The following is a 17636-nucleotide window of genomic DNA, read 5'->3' as shown; positions in this document are numbered from 1 at the left end:
CGGCTAGTTCTGTTCAGTACTTTGTTCTGTGCATGGGTCTGGCAGTGTCTTAGGGCTTTTCGGGTGGTAGCTATCCCACAGTCTGGTTTTGCTAGCCCAAGTTAGTTCACTCAGATTGCCCTTGGGGCATTCAGGCCAGATCCTTACTGTAAGCACTGCAGCCCGCGCCTCCCTGCCCAGCCCCCGCTTGCTAGTGGCGGGTGCAGGCGTCTGCGCTGCTTCTCCACTGGGGGAGTTACCACTGGGCTCGTAATCTGTGGGTGTTAATTATTTATTTATTTTCCCTCCCTGTTATGTTGCCCTCTGTGCTTCCAAGGCTCGCCACAGGCTTGGCAGTGAGAGTGTTTCCTGGTGTTTGGAAACTTTCCTCTTTTTAAGACTCCTTTCCCAGGACGGAGCTCCGTCCCTACCTCTTTTGTCTCTTTTTTTGTCTTTTATATTTTTTCCTACCTCCTTTCGAAGACAATGGGCTGCTTCTCTGGGTGCCTAACGTCCCCTGCCGGCATTCAGAAGTTGTTTTGTGGAATTTACTCAGTGTTTAAATGTTCTTTTGATGAATTTGTAGGGGAGAAAGTGGTCTCCCCATCCTATTCCTCTGCCATCTTAGCTGTACTATAATTTTTAAAACTGTTTGTTGAACAATTTTTTTGTTGCAACGTTGTTGCAAGCACTGCATGCCAAGTCTCAAGCTAAGTACAGCCTTCTCTTTTATCTTTTCTCTTTGATACTGCTTTTTCTATGAGCTTTATTCCATAATCACTGTGCTATCAAATATAATAGCCACCAGCCACAGGGGACTATTTAAATTTAAATTATAATTAATTAAAATTAAATATAATTTACAATTCAAGTCCTTGGTCACATTAGCCACATTTCAAGGGTTCAACTGCCCTCTGTGGCTAGTGGCTACTATATTAGACAGTACATAGTATATTTCCATCATGATAGAAAGCTCTATTGGACAGTGCTGCCACAGAACATCAAATTCTGGGTTTTCATCAGCCTAGAACTTCCAGTCAGGATTAAATCAAGAACAAAACTACTACCAGAGTAGGTCAGACTAGTTCTCAATCTTATTCCTAGGGCTTCAAATGCTAAACTATAGTTGAAGGGAAAAGGGAATCTAGTCATCTAGTATAGTGGGTGATTAAATATCCTGGAATAATCCATGGATGCCACAACATAACCAGGACACTTATTTCTTACTGAAACTAAACCGTAAACACAAGACTTATTGCATTTATTTTAAGAGAAAGAGAAATACATATAACACAGAAAAACAAATAAAGACCTGAAGTCATCCTGTGTAACTTAGACCAATCATGTTACTCCTCTGATCTTAAATTTCATAATCTGCAAAATTAAAAAGTAGATAAATTCTTAGTTTATTTTCACCTCTGAAATTCCAGAGGCAAAGGCTTTATTTAGTTTATGTAATATCTAAAGAACTGTGCAGACTTCAAACATATATTAGATAATAAATCAAAGGGTTTATTAAAATTAGAAGAAGCTAGCTATATAGAATGTAAGTTAGGACACTCACTGTGTGATAAAAATGGTATTACCACAGCATCCTACAGAATCTGCCTTTTTAACTACCAGAAAGACATGACTGGGAGTGGTTAAAATGTTCATATTTTTACCTTTATCAAAAAATATAGCAACATATTGGACCCTATGGCATATATAATGTGTCTCACTAAATAGTAATAGGGGAAGAATAATTATTAGAATTATAATATATAATGTAACTATCACATATTATACATTGTTATAATTGCATAATTATATTATTATATTACAGCATTTATTGAAACATTTATTGAGGTTGTTTAACAGGTGAACTCCTTTTATCATCAAACAGCTCTATGAAGGAAATTTTTTTTCTTTTATCATTTTACATTTTACATGTAAGAAAACTGAAATGAAGGGAGTTAGGTTTCTAAGCCACCCACTCCAGTGTTCTTGCCTGGAGAATCCCAGGGACGGGGGAACCTGGTGGCCTGCCCTCTATGGGGTTGCACAGAGTCTGACACGACTGAAGCAATTTAGCAGCAGCAGCAGGTTGCTAACCCACAGCTGCAGAGCTAAACAATGGCAGAGTCATGATTTAAAACCAAAACCACTCAGCTGAAGTGCACATGCTTCTACTTTAGCACATTGACTCCTAAAGAGAATTTTACGTGCTAATCATTAGAAAAGACCTACCCATGGCAGATTCATGTTGATGTATGGCAAAACCAATACAATATTGCAAAAGTAATTAGCCTCCAATTAAAATAAATAAATTTAAATTTAATAAATAAATAAATTCAACTAAAAAAAAAAAAGAAGAAGAAAGGACGTAAAATAAGAAGGCTCCTAGACTACTGTTAAGAACCCAGCTAATATCACAAAGCTACCATTTTCCTATATATTTTTCCAGAAGACAGAACAACAGCTTATTTCCCTGGATAGGCCCCTCAGCCAAAATTCTTTCTAGCCTAGGCCAAGTGCCAATTTTAATGGAACTGGAATCAAGTTCATGATTGTCTATTAGAGTTCCAATGTCCTGAGACCTTTGTTAATTGAATTAGACACAAGACAAAGGGAATTAAAAGGAGGGTAAGTTAAATTTTCATATTGCCTTGGGCAAATGTCAGAGAATTGGGTCTTTTTTTCCCTGAGGAACTGCGTACCCACTTTAACATTTACAATTATTTTATAATTAGATTGATATTTTGTAAGATAGAAGCCTCCGTAACACTGACATTCAAATGCCTCCTTTGCACAGGGAGAAAGGGAGAGCAAGGGCCAATTACTTGTGCTGCAATATCGTTTTCAAGGAGACCTAGCATTTATTAAGTCATAAATATCCAAATCCAAAATAATTTCATATTCTCTGCAGTGATCCCATTCCATCAACCATTCTACCTAAATATACCCTGCTTCCATCACTCAACAAAGCCACAAAGGCTATTATAAGGCATTAAAAACCTCTACATAGTTTCTCCTTTCTGCATCTGCACTTTCCTCTGATCAATTAAGATTTCGGTTAGGCTGGAGGTGAGAAAGGAAGGAAATAAAATTCAAGCCACAAATCCTTACCTTAATCCCACAAATAGCACTGACAAGCAACAATTGGTGAGGAAAAAAGCTCAATGGAAGGCTTCCTTGCTCCAAGCTCATGTTAATTATTATCCAAAATTCATTATTAAATTATTACTCATAAAACATCTCTGTCTACTTCTCAGAAGTATCACAGATGATGGTCCTATTCTATCTCAGGGCGCATTAGTATCACTGAGGGAAAAAACAGGTCTGCATCTGATTCAAACAGATTAAACTCATATCTACAGTAGACACATCCTTCAGTCTAGGAAGGAGCTTTCAAGTCATATATACAGAAGATACTTCATTCTGGAATTTTCTAGAAATGGAATAGATGCCTGCCTTCCATCTGAGCCCCTAGTTTAGAAATCTGAGGACCTAAATGCCTTTTGTGATTATCCATTTGCAAACATTCCTTTGTTTTCTAACAAACCTTTCTCATTTTATCACCTATAAATATTCTACACTAACATGCAGTAGCACCCTATACACAGACAGATCAAGATAATGAAAGTTCAAAAATGTCAAAAGCTATTTTTCATAAAGGAGCTTGAGGAGGGAGAAATGTGACAACTTCAAGGTTGACCAGACTGGACAATCCTGAAAAGACAAATTCACTGAGTTAATGCTGAAAATGTCAGCTAACTCACCACTAAGAAACTAGTGATGTCTGTGACTCACTCTCTTCCAAAGAGGAAAACAAGTCACTCCCCTCTCTTGCAGATATATTTGTTTTCACAGAACAGACTGTCTACACAAAGAGCTTCCCAAGGCAATGTCTACGTCAAAGCAATCAGCAGAGGTGATCTTCTGACTGGGCTGAGAGCTCCCCTACACCTTTTATGTAAGAAAGGACAATTGTCCCATCTTAATCTTTAAAAATAGAGCCATCTTAGTCCTACAATAAAGCATCACTACAAACAAAGTTAGTGGAGGTGATGGAATTTCAGCTGAGCTATTTCAAATCCTACAAGATGATGCTGTGAAAGTGCTGCAGTCAATATGCCAGCAAATTTGGAAAACTCAGCAGTGGACACAGGACTGGAAAAGGTCAGTTTTTGTTCCAATCCCAAAGAATGGCAATACCAAAGAATGTTCAAACTACTGCACAATTGCACTCATCTCACATGCTAGCAAAGTAATGCTCAAAATTCTCCAAGCTAGGCTTCAACAGTATGTGAACAGATAACATCCAGATGTTCAAGTTGGAATTAGGAAAGGCAGAAGAACCAGAGATCAAATTGCCAATCTCAGTTGGATCACAGAAAAAGCAACAGAATTCCAGAAAAACATCTACTTCTGCTTCATTGACTATGCTAACGCCTTTGACTGTGTGCATCACAAAAAACTGTGGAAAATTCTTAAAAGAGATGGGAATACCAGACCACCTTACCTGCCTCCTGAGAAACCTGTATGTAGGTCAAGAAGCAACAGTTAGAACTGGCCACAGACCAAGAGACTGGTTCAAAATTGGGAAAGGTGTACATCAAGGCTATATATCGTCACCCTGCTTATTTAACCTATATGAAGAGTACATCATGAGAAATGCTAGGCTGGATAAACCACAAACTGGAATCAAGATTGCAGGGAGAAATATCAGTATAACCTCAGATATGCAGATGACACCAGCCTTATGGAAGAAAACGAAGAGGAACTAAAGAGCCTCTTGATGAAAGTGAAAGAAGAGAGTGAAAAAGCTGGCTTAAAACTCAGTATTCAAAAAACAAAGATCATGGCATCTAGTCCCATTATTTCATGGCAAATAGATGGGGAAACAGTGGCAGACTTTATTTTCTTGGACTCCAAAATCACTGCAGATGGTGACTACAGCCATGAAATTATGAAACGCTTGCTCCTTGGTAGAAAAATTATAGCCAACCTAGACAGCATATTAAAAAACAGAGACACTGCCAACAAAGGTCCATCTAATCAAAGCTATGGTTTTTTCCAATAGTCACGTATGGATGTGAGAGTTGGATTATAAAGAAAGCTGAGCACCAAAGAATTGATGCTTTTGAACTGCGGTGTTGGAGAAGACTGTTGAGAGTCCATTGGACTGCAAGGAGATCAAATGAGGCAATCCTAAAGGAAATCAGTCCTGAATATTCATTGGAAGGACTGACGCTGAAGCTGAAGCTGAAGCTGCAGTATTTTGGCCACGTGATGCTAAGAACTGACTCATTGGAAAAGACCCTGATTCTGGGAAAGATTGAAGGCAGGAGAAGGGGACGACAGAGGATGAGATTGTTGGATGGCATCACCAACTCAACGGACATGAGTTTGAGCAAGCCCTGGGTGATAGACAGGGAAGCCTAGTGCGCTGCAGTCCATGAGGTCACATAGACTCAGACACGACTGAGCGACTGAACTGAACTGAGTCCTTCAAGACTAAACCTTTGCCACAACCACAATACGATACCAAGTTTAAAAGCACCCATCTGAGTGTCTGTGCCTAAGAGGTAGTCAAAACAAGGCTAGTACCTGATCTCACCTCCAAAACATAACTTTTTGTTTCACAATTAAAATGAGCAGCATTTAACGGAAAATTATATCTTCACCCTTAGGTCTTTTTTGAAAAGAAAAATAAAAAGGAAGAAACAAATGGAAAGAGAGTGACTAGATGGACAATAAAGAGAGAGGAAGGGAAGAGAGAAGGGGTGAGGAAAAAGGTCAGGGTGCTTGTGGAGGGGAGAGGCATAGTGAACTTTATACGTTTGCTATTTCCAAAAGATGTGTTCATTCCACTAAAACAGTGAATGAGGAAAATATTTTCCTTTTCTTTTCTGACAGCTGGAGCATAAATGGTTGTTGCAATAACACCAGAAATTATTGGTCATTCTGAACATTTTTGCTAGTACGAAGCCAGCATGCCAGCCAGTTTGAAATACTGGCCCACAAGGTGCCCTAGATATTTTGTTTTTCAAATGCAGGAATGTCAGCTTCTGGACGAAAAGTGATGTATGCTGTCTAGTGGGCAGCATGCTGGCCAGATACCAAATTTAGAATGTGTCTCCCTATAATCTTGGGTTCTGGCTCAGCAGTCCTTCACAGCCAGTACCACCCCCAGGAATGAGAAGACCAAGAAAGAGAGCAGTGTTTGACATGTGAGTTGTCACCTCTACATACATTTCAAGAAGCTAGTCTGAATCCAGGGTGAGTTGGAGCTAGGTGGGTCTCTTCTTCGGGAAGTTGATTTATTTCTATTCCATTCTAGTTAGGGAAAAGGAACTTAGGAAGCCCCCACTAAAAGTGGTTAAGCCTCACATTTTATACATTTTTTAATGTTTTCAGATATATAAAATGGCATAACCACTCTAGTTTCATCACTCGCTTGTGGAAAAAGCAACATTATACATTGAAAAATTGGTAAGGATAATATTTTGTCCGTATAATTTTTTAAAATGTACCTCTGCTATCAAACAAAGCCTACAGAGAGTCCTCACATTAAGTCAAAAAGGTACCAGCAAATATCCGAGACTGATTTGCAGGTACCAACCCCGATCGTGAAGCAGTGTTGAGACAAGCTGGGACTGGACCTGGGACCCTTTGCTGCAATGCTTGCACCTGGATGAACATCTCCTCATCTGCTCATCTCAAGCAACAGAATATAAAGAAACTGTAAGACACTAAAAATAACTGCCTACATATGCAGTTGGCAAATTATGAACAAGATACAAAAAGACCAAAAACCCAGCTGCCACTTCTGAGGCGTCCCGGGTACTGTGCATGATCCCTGCACACAGCCCCACCAAGGGGGCTGGCAGACCACCCAAGGCACCTGTCCAGTCCAAACCACACATTCATCCTTACCCTCACCCCATTTAATGGGCTACCTTGCTCCACCTCGAGGAGTAAGCAATAAAGCCTTAAAGCCAATAAAATCTTGCCTGAATTTCTCATCTAGAATCTTATCAATTTCTATTGATTAAGGAGTCCAAGAACCCTGGTCAGTAACTGTGTTAGTAATGCCTGTAGCTTTTACAATGGTAGCACTCACTCTACCTGGAAGATCATAGTTCTACCCATTGTACATTTTCCCCATAATATCACAAAGGAATTCTCCATGGAAAAAAGATTCCTGGAATTTTCCCATTATTTGCAGGAACCACAATAATCCATATGAGGGCAATCATAGTGGAGGGGCATCAGACCAACACAAGAAATTCACAAACCCCAACTCTTTTGTGTATTCCACTTTGACAACCATTCACTGTTTCCTGTCCCACATGAGAACATTCCTAAACCTCATGCATAACTTACCAAGAGAACACGGAATTAGTGCATGCGTATCTTTAGTAGGTATAAGCCATCTGAATCCTGGGTGGCTTGCAGGGAGGGGAAATAGTGAGAACACCATGAACATTTCTAGTTCAGAGCCTACTTTAAAAGCTATGTTTCCACAATTAACCAGAAGTGGAAAATTGGCATAAATCAATAAAACAGCAATTTCTCCAAGCATTCTCCTCACTGATACTGAGCAAGGCACTGTGAGGTTGAAATTCTTTCCTTACCTTTGATTTAGAATTTGCAACATGTCACTTATTCTTTTATGCAAGTCCACCAGTTGAAATATTCTAACACATTAAGTTAACCTACAACCCTCCTCCAACTACTTTGCTGTTCTTCACATTAAAATTTTGTCTCTACGGAGAAGATATTAAATGTCAAAGCCCACATAAGATACAAAAAAACAGAAGTTAAATGGTCACATGATGTCATGATGTATATCTGCCTACAGAGACAGACCATGAGACTTGGTAACCAGCAAATGATAATCAAGAACATTGTGTTTCTTTATATAAATTATCTGGTATTTATGTATTAATATTATTATTTGTCTCACAAACAAAAACAAAAAATATATACATTCAGAGAATAAAAGGATAGACAAGCAACCCACAATTAAGCATTATGAGTAAAATTTACTGGAGTTACATTTTTCTAATAAGGATTTCTCAGAGAAATCTTTTCTAGAAATTAATTATATGTGTCACTACCCTAAACAAAGGAGGGCAAAAGAAGTAGCACAAGTAGTTCCAAGCTTACACAACAGAACAGAAAGCCTTAAAAGAGTGAAAAAGAATTACGTTCTCTCCCCAGGCTATGAAGTCATCATAGCCTGTTCATTTTTAAGTAACCATAATGACAATTTGATACTAAACAACTTAGTGTTTCAAAGTTAGCAGTATGAACCTTAGGTACACTAAACAATCCAATAACTATCTATAAAACTCCTAGCCTCAGTTTTCACTTATTCTCATAATAACTGACTAAATGAGACACACAGATTGATGCCATATTGTTTATTTCTAATCAATATTAACTGTTAGGTGTCCAATCCATTTAGCCTAGGATCATTTATAGGGAAATGGAGAATACAGTGTTTGACCTAACAAAATAACTAACTTAGTAATTTTACAAAAGTCCAACTCTCAACACTGCACAAACCTACAAGACAGAATTTACAATTCTCATATCTTTCATATTACGATATTCAAAGTCATACAAAAAAATAAGGACTATTACAACTTCTTTAGAAACATGTAACTTGCCCCAAAATAGGTCTTCTTCTAACTGAATTTATATAGAATGGGCAAATATCCAATAATTTCAATCAGGATAGGAATAGAATAGTAATAATTAAGCTCAAAGGGATTATTTCCTTGATTTATCCAGTCGGGATGCTTTAAGACTAAAATAGGCAATTTTTTTCCCTGTGAAGAAAAAGTTTTACTGTGCTGCCACACACACACAGACACCCCTCCATTCACAGGTACACAACATACTATAGTTTACAAGGTTAGCATCGTCAGGATATCCATGCATATTCACACAGAAACAATAACACGATTTCTGCAAACACGTATCATCAGCACCTGTTAATGACACTGGGTCACACTGAAGGAAAGTCTGAATTTAGTACAGGTCAAGGTGGAAAGCGTTTCATCTTTCTCCATAACCAGTTCTGATCCTCTAGTAAACTCATCCTAGACTCTTCAATGGGGTCACACTAATTAAAGTCGTTAACAGTTTTCTTGGTTTCCAGGCCCAACTTCCTTTTTACCACTGCTAGTGTTAACTAAAGAAATCCTACCCCAAATAAGCACTACAGATAATATGCTAAAGAAAAATAATCCCCCAGAAAATGCAGTAATTTCTGTACCAGAATTTAAATGAAGAATGCTGCTTCCTTAATTTTAGTCAGATTATTGATTCTAAGCAGAAAGAATTTACCTAAGCAACCACTCTGAAGCACATACAATATTCAAATACACCTTTATTATGGTGGCTCAATATCTAAAAGTTTGGTATTGACAGCATCGTTCTAAAATGCATAAAGCTGTCAGATCAGTTTGGAGGAAAAAAAAGCTTCTAAAATATAAAGATTTATTTAATGGGCATATGGCACTAGAACATAAATACCCATAAGTAAAATTATAAAAATAACACAAAGTAAAAAATACCTTAAGCTAAGATTTAAAAAAAGAAACTGGAATTATTTAGTTAGAAGCAAAATTATTAAACCAACCATACAGACATAGCCACATTCACTCTTGCCCCAGGAATGCAATGTAGTCTTCATTCATCTCTAAAATGTTATACATCTGTATGATCATTACAACCCAAATGCTTAGGAGGAGTATTAGAAAAAAAGCTTTTAAAAACTATTACAGATGCTATAAAATCCTGTATGTGACAAACAAAATATGTGGGATGTCCAAATTTGCTGCTGCTGCTGCTGCTGCTGCTGACTGCAGCTTTATCCATGTAGGATCCACTGGGAAAGTGTGAGAACAGAGTATCAGTAGCCTCATGTACTTCACTATGTCTCTACACATATGCATTACTTGAGAATGTCAGCTCATCCTCAAGTACAATGTGCAGTCATCTGGGATTTGGAGAATCCCTAAGGTCACAAAATGGACAGATACTCTGATCTGAGGGGGAAAAGAAAAATTCAAAGAAGCCAGAAGTTTCCCTTTTTCCAGAAAAGTGAAGAAATCCTTACCTTTCTGTACACCAGCATGTTGGGTGATTCATCTGCCACCCCATTGCTGGTCTGTCCATAATTATTCCCCTGGGCCATGTCACCACACACCCGTGGTCCACTCTCAGATACAGGAATTATCAGTCTACCCTGCAAAAGATAGAGACTTCAGTGAGTTCTTAATGGTAGTACTTAAGAAGGTTGACTTTTTACTTTGTATGGGAGTACAGCCGATTAACCATGTTGTGGTAGTTACAGGTGAACAGTGAAGCTATTCAGTCATATATGTACATGTATCCATTCTCCCCCAAGTACCCCCTCCCATCCAGGCAGGCACATACCACTGAGCAGAGTTCCATGTGCTGTACAATAGGTCCTTGTTGGTTATCTATTTTAAATACAGCAGCGTGTACATGACTATTCCAAACTCCCTAACTATCCAAGAAGGTTGACTCTTGATTCATCTCCCTCATCCAACATTGGAGCATGCTTACATGCTGGGGCTGGCTTGTAGAAAGTAGCACAGAAACAGATTCAAAGAAAAAAAAGAACTTACACCTACAGTACTCCCAGGAAATTGTAAGAAATGACAATCTTTTAGTTAAAATTGTCATTTGACTAGGGTTTTAATTGACTTGATTTTCTGGATATTCATTTTTTAAAGTGTTTGAGGCTCACTGGAGAGGGGAAAAAAAAAAAAAACGGTTACCATTTCCATCCTACAGAGTTCTCTTCTCTCCCAATACTTGCATCTCCACCGGATGGTGTTCCCCCTCCCTCCCCGAATGGTTAAAAAGGCAACACCCTGTGGCAGCACTTTCTCCCAGGTGTCTGTCTAGTTTCCCCGCATGCTAGCGCATCAGAGGCCCATTCCTGGGCCATTCTCCAGTCATGTGTTTCCTCTTCATTCCCCTAGGTCTCCCGCACAGAGTCAAGGGAGCTTCCTCGACTTTCACCTGCCTGCACTGCCCGGCCACTGCTGCTTCTCCCCTCGGCCCAACTCCGCTTCGGAAGTCACGGCGTAACCCTGCCCAACCCCGGCCAGAAGGCAGAGAAGGTGTCCTGGCAACAGGACCAGGTGGGAGGTCGGCCCTTCAGGCAATTACCTGGGTCACCGTGAGCAGCGCCAACTGCGGAAGCCTCGGAGCGACCAGGCGGAGACAGGGGAAAACAAGCAAGCCCGGCTCGCCTGCGGCGGCAGCAAATGGCAGGCGAGCCCGAGCCGCGCACTGGAGCCGGGCCGGCGGCGGTGTCAGCCCCGCGGACCCGGGCGCGGGGCTCCGGGACACCGCCTCCGACCTCCGCCCCCACCCCAACCCACCCCCATCCCCGTGCCCAGCCTCGTACCTCCTCCTCAAGGTCGCGGCCCGAGGCGCCTGCTTCCCGGCGGCTGGGTGCGGCGGTGTCAGCGCGCGGCCAGCTTCATCACCTCCGCGCGGGCACAGGGCTCTGACGGCCCGCGCTCCACCGCTCCCTCCTTCGCTCGGCTCCCGGACTCCCGGACCACGAGCGCGCGCGGGACCGAGACGCCCGGCCCGTGCGCGCGACTGGGGAGGGAGGAGGGGACTGTCACGTGGGACCCGGCGTCCCTAGGTGCCGGCTCGGGGAGGGGAGCCGGGCGGGGTTGGGGGGGCTCGGCTCCGCGCGGCCTCGCTGCCCTGTCTCCTCCGCCGCCCCACCGTCTCGGGCAGAGAAAGTGGCCGCCCTGCCCCCAAGCGCGTGCAACCCGGGCCCTTGCACACCCGGCTCGCCGGTGTGCGCGCCGCTGAAGGCCTGGAGATGGGAGTGTTAAGCCGGAGAACAGACAGGGCGATGGGTAGGTGGGTGGATGGATGGATGGAGGCATGCAGGAATGGAGGTAGCCCCTTGCGGCGGGCCCGTTTGGTCACGTGCCCGGTGACTACGCTGACAGTGCGAGGGTAGCCGATGACTGATTATCGTTATGCTTTAAAAACGGGAGTAGAGAGATATTGAGACATCCTAGGAGTGAAGGAAATGTCCAGGATCAAATGAGTCATTCAGCTCGTTTGCCTGCAAATTTCACAGCTTCCCCCTAAGTTAGAGAAATGGGAAACGATTTGGAGACGGCCAACTCGAAGTGCACATCTTGCCACCTGTTACAGTGAAGGTATAGTCACAATATCTGGTTTCTCTTTTAGACAAGAGATGCTCAGAGGACCTGTCACCCACTTAACTCTCACCCTCCAGCAGTTTTCAAAGAATGAGGGCGGAGTGATGATTCCCGCATAATTATTCTTCAGGTTGCTGTCACTAGTTCTTCTGTTAGGGTTAGAGTGACATTAAGAAGAAAAATCACTTTTGTCCCAATTATAGTAAAGAACGCTGTGTGTCTGGCTTTCAGGGGCAGGGTCCTGAAGTTAAAAATATCTGAGGTTTTTCCTTCCACAGCTGGGCCAGGTGTGGGGGAGAAACACGAAATAATCAAGCTAGCCTCTTCCTAACCTAGGTAAGAATGGAACTTACAGCCGATCGGGAGAGCCCGTCAAAGTAAACCCAGGGCGGTGTCCTCAAGTGCATTTCTTCAGTCCCACCTGGCTCCTGTCAGGTTTTAACCAGGGAACATGTATTTTTTTCAACCTACCCTGTATTCTGAATAATACAGGGCAGAGATTCCTAGCCCAAACTATGTTACACACACCCTAGTCTGACCATCTCCCTCTCTTCCCCAGTTCCCAAAATCTTTTCATGGTGTGCTCTGGAAATTGTGATCTTTTTCAGAAAAATTGGCACTTTTTCAACTTCTTTGCTAAATATGTCCTTAACTTTCTTATTGTAGCCAAAACCTGCCTCTTCCCCTTCAGCCCCTCTCTCTTGCCATTCATTCAGTCAATTCTAGGAAGTTGTCATGAATTGGATTAATAAGTTTGGAAAGAATAATTGGGCATATTCACTTCATGGCAAATAGATGGGGAAACAGTGGACACAGTTGGCTGACTTTATTTCTCTGGGCTCCAAAATCACTGCAGATGGTGACTGCAGCCATGAAATTAAAAGACACTTGCTCCTTGGAAGGAAAGTTATGACCAACCTAGACAGCATATTAAAAAGCAAAGACATTACTTTGCCAACCAAGGTCTGTCTAGTCAAGGCTATGGTTTTTCCGGTGATCATGTATGGAGGTGACAGTTGGACTACAAAGAAGGCTGAGCGCTGAAGAATTGATGCTTTTGAACTGTAGTGTTGGAGAACACTCTTGAGAGTCCCTTGAACTGCAAGGAGATCAGACCTGGGTGTTCATTGGAGGGACTGATGTTGAAGCTGCAACTCCAACACTTTGGCCACCTGATGCAAAGAGCTGACTCATTTGAAAAGACCCTCATGCTGGGAAAGATTGAGGGCAGGAGGAAAAGGGGACAACAGAGGATGAGATGGCTGGATGGCATCACTGACTCGATGGACATGGGTTTGGGTGGATTCCAAGAGTTGATGATAGGCAGGGAGGCCTGGCGTGCTGCGGTTCGTGGGGTCGCAAAGAGTTAGACACAACTAAGCAACTAAACTGAACTGTTTGAACATTTTTCTCTTAACTCATTATTGACTGTAGGATATTTGCAGAAACTAACACCTGTGGCTGGCGATTTGTTATGTAAGAGATATGTCTCTGGTTAATACTGTGTTAAGGAGGACTGCCTGGAAGAAGCAGTCTTTCTCCCTCACATCTCAAGATAGAGATTTTATCCCAATAGTGGGGTCTCACCCAAGCTCAGCACAGATGGAACATTCCCATCAATCAGCAAACTAACAGAAAAGAGCTAACATTTTATATTTTATGAATGAGGTGTAAAATATGCACCAGTTGTATGCATAGAGTATAAAACCCATCTATCTACCCATTATCCATCTACCTCATCCATCTATCTACCCATTATATGTCAATATCTATATGTAGGCTATCTCACATAAGATATGTACATAAAACATCGGTACATAGATACAGATATAGGTATGTGTAAACTCTCCCTTGTCACACTTCCCACTTACTCTTGTCCTATTTTTCTGCTTTTACACCAAAAACTTCCTCTTCCCTCATTCTTCCTTGAACCCATTCTATTCTGACAATAATCTCCTTTACTCTATCAATGGTCAGTTCTCAATATGTGAATTGACATAAGTTAAAGTTTATGCCTCTCACTTTCTCAAAAACTTTCTACATTTGGTTATCAGGGTACCACTGGCTGCTATTTCTGTTTTTTTCTAGTTTCATTGAGACATAATTTACATACAGCACTATATAAGTTTACGGTGTACACACCATGATTTTATTTCCATAAGTTGTAAAATGATTACCACAGTAAACTTAGTGAATGAATATCTATTATCTCATAGATGCAAAAGGAAAGAAAAAAATTATTTTTTCCTTGTGGTGAAAGCTCTTAGGATTTATTCTCTTAACAACTTTCATATACCATGTACAGTAGTGTTAATATTTACCCTGTTGTACATTACCTTTCTAGTACTTATTTATCTGTGGCTGAAATTTGTACATTTAGGCTACTTTCATCTGATTCCCTTTCTCCACCCCCAACATCTGGTAACCACAAATCTGATCTGTTTTTCTTTGAATGTGTTCATGTGCTTGTTTTTTTCTGAGGTATAATTGACCTACAAGGCTTGCTAGTTCCTGTTGCAACATAGTGATTCAATATTGCTATACATTTCAAAATGATCACCACAGTCAGACTAGTTACTGTTTCTCACCATATAAAGATATTACATAATTATTGACTATATGTCCCACGCTGTGCATTTTATACCCGTGACATCCCCTGGAGAAGGAAATAGAAACCCACTCCAGTGTTCTTGCCTGGAGAATCCCATAGACAGAGGAGCCTGGTAGGCTACAGTCCATGGCATGGCAAAAGTCAGACACAACTAAACCACCATACTACTATAAATGGAAAGTAAGTACCTCTTAATCTCTCTCCCCTATTTCTCTCATTTCCCCTACCCCTTTTTATTTCTTTTCTACATTACCGGTTGCTGTTTCTCAGCCTCATTGCTTGTTCCTCTTTATCTTTTTTGCCTCTAAATTTTAGAATGCCTCATATCCCAATCTTTGGGCCTCTACTCCTCTCATTTTATGAGAACTCCCTAGGTGAGATAAATCAAACTCAGACCTTTAAATGTTTCCTAAATAGTAATAACTCCCAAATGTATTCCTTTCATGTAGACTCATGTTCTGAAATCCAGTCTGTCAACTGCCTCCTTAACATCTCTATTTGAATGTCTAACTGGTGTCTGATCAGCTTCATGACAGGCGGGATACTGTCTGTCTATCTCACTGCTGTGTAACATCCCAAGCATAGTACAGTTTCTGGCACACAGTAGATGCATGTTAACTAAATGAACTGATGCATCTAATAATAATAATAATACGATAAGTAATTTTTTATATTTAGAATACATTGTTTGCTGCTAAGTCGCTTCAGTCGTGTCCGACTCTGTGCGACCCCATAGACGGCAGGCCACCAGGCTCCCCCATCCCTGGGATTCTCCAGGCAAGAACACTGGAGTGGTTTGCCATTTCCTTCTCCAATGTGTCAGGTTATCTCATTTACTCCTTAGTAAAACCCTGCATGTGTGCATGCATGCCAAGTCACTTCAGTCATGTCCAACTCTGTGTAACCCTATGGACTGTAGCCCTCCAGGCTCTTCTGTCCATGGGATTCTCTGGGCAAAGAATACTGGAGTGGATTGCCATGCCCTCCTCCAGGGCATCTTCCCAACCCAGGGATAGAACCCATTTCTCCTTATGTTTCCTGCATTAGAAGACAGGTTCTTTACCACTAGCGCCACATGAGAAAGTAGTTATAATTGTCATCTCTTTTATATTGGATACCAGTGGGGAAGGGGAGGATTAGAAAGCTTACATAAACTGCTGGATACAACCTACACAACCAATAAGTGGCTGTGTTGATTTGTACTGTGCCAGCTTGCTGAGCTAAAACTACATTTTTCAGGATTGCCTTCTCTGTATGCATGTGAGTGGAATTTGCCAAAGGAGGAATTTGTGCAAAAATAGGAAAATAGAGTGAGATAACACCTATTCTTCTCTGAAGGACTTTGTAGTGTGACTACAGTGACACACTCAGAGTCCCAGAATGTTCTAGCATGTCCATGCTCTCACTTCACATTCAGATATTCCTAATTCCCAACCCTTATGAGCAACAGTCACCCCAGGCACATACCAAGGGCCTGAATGTGGACCTAAAGGAGCAGCAGCCATGCAAAGACCAGAGCTTCCCACTGACTTTCTACCAGCTCCCTCAGGTACCTCCCAGTACCTGGCTATGTCTGGCTTCCCAGATATCCCTGGGAAGGGATAAGCTTCAACAAGTAAGCTTCAACTTACCCACTCACAAAATGGCTTCAGAGGGTCTGGTAATGACTTTTCTCAGATATTTCAGTTGCTCCTTCTAGAAACTAACTTCCCCAGCTTCCGTCACAATTGTATAAACTATTGTTCCTGTAGTACACCTCTTATTCCTTTATACTCATACTGGTTCTATTTCCCTGAGTGGCTTGTTATTGTTGTTCGTTGTTCAGTCACTAAGTCATGCTGACTCTTTGTAACCCCATGGACTACAGCATGCCAGGCTTCCATGTCCTTCACTATCTCCTGGAGTTTGCTCAAATTCAAACTGAGTGGCTGGCAGAGTTCAAATCCAAGTCTTCCTAGTGCTTTTCACTATTCTTCAAGAAATCCAAGTTAGGGAGATAAAACCCTGAAACCAATAACTATGTGAAAGTGCAAAACTGGATGATCGAGGGTATGTGAACTGACTGAAGGAAACGGGGTGACATTAAGCCTGAACTCTTCAAGGACTGATAGCATATCTCCATGTAGAGATGATGAGAGGGAAAGGGTTTCCAGTAAGACACAAGAAGTTCTGAAACACATTAGGAAAATTACTGTAATAAGACTACAATTTGCTGGATTCCTACCATATCTGTATTTATATATAGACATCATTTGTATCTACATTCCTTCTCAACATTTTTTAAAATTGCTGACAAAATTTATCCCACAAGCTATGTAAAGGAACGGGTTCAAGTTAGGAAACCTGACCGTGGTCATATACCTTCTATTAGAAATCGGATTCAAATATGCCTCTGTGTGTTTCCAAAGTCCTATGGAAAATAATGTGCAAAAATGCCTCCAGCAACAGTGTGAGCTCAAAAAACTCCAGGGGTTTCCCACCAAGATGCCTTTCATTCTATTTTCTGTCTCATCTCTCATCTCACTGTCATCCCTCCATGTACCTGACTTACACCTCTCTCTCTCTGTGCGTTTATGACTCAAGAATGCTTCTGACCACTTACCCTTGCAAGGCAAATATCAAGGACGAAGATTCAAGGAACAGCACATTTCACTATTTCTTCTACTGTTATTATTAAGCCTCATTAGGCAATTCATAATTTTTGTTACAGGGTGCTGGAAACAAAATCATGTCCATCATCTCAACATTTCTAGGACTCACATTTTGCATATGTATACTGAGGGAATTAGACTAGATTATCCCTCAAAGTCCATCTG

At 41.3% G+C, this 17636-nt stretch overlaps 1 protein-coding gene across 4 annotated transcripts in view; it reads right to left on the bottom strand.

Annotated features, from left to right (window-relative positions):
• Positions 1-11617, bottom strand: part of RGS7 (regulator of G-protein signaling 7) — a 471995-nt gene extending 460378 nt beyond the window's left edge. Inside the window, exons 1-2 of one of the 4 annotated variants that reach the window (XM_018060280.1) lie at positions 11426-11617; positions 10100-10228 (exon numbers count right to left, since the gene is read on the bottom strand). In XM_018060280.1, the coding sequence (XP_017915769.1) occupies positions 10100-10177 (78 nt within the window). In that variant the 5' untranslated portion in view covers positions 10178-10228; positions 11426-11617. Of the gene's footprint in view, positions 1-10099; positions 10229-11184; positions 11369-11425 lie in introns of those variants that run through there. The other 3 variants (XM_018060278.1, XM_018060279.1, XM_013970163.2) reach the window with 3 other exon arrangements.

This window comes from Capra hircus, chromosome 16 (genome assembly GCF_001704415.2).
Source record: "Capra hircus breed San Clemente chromosome 16, ASM170441v1, whole genome shotgun sequence".
Classification (NCBI taxonomy): Eukaryota; Metazoa; Chordata; class Mammalia; order Artiodactyla; family Bovidae; genus Capra; species Capra hircus.
Note: the sequence above shows the minus strand (reverse complement) of the source record. Positions and strands in the feature narration are given on the sequence as shown.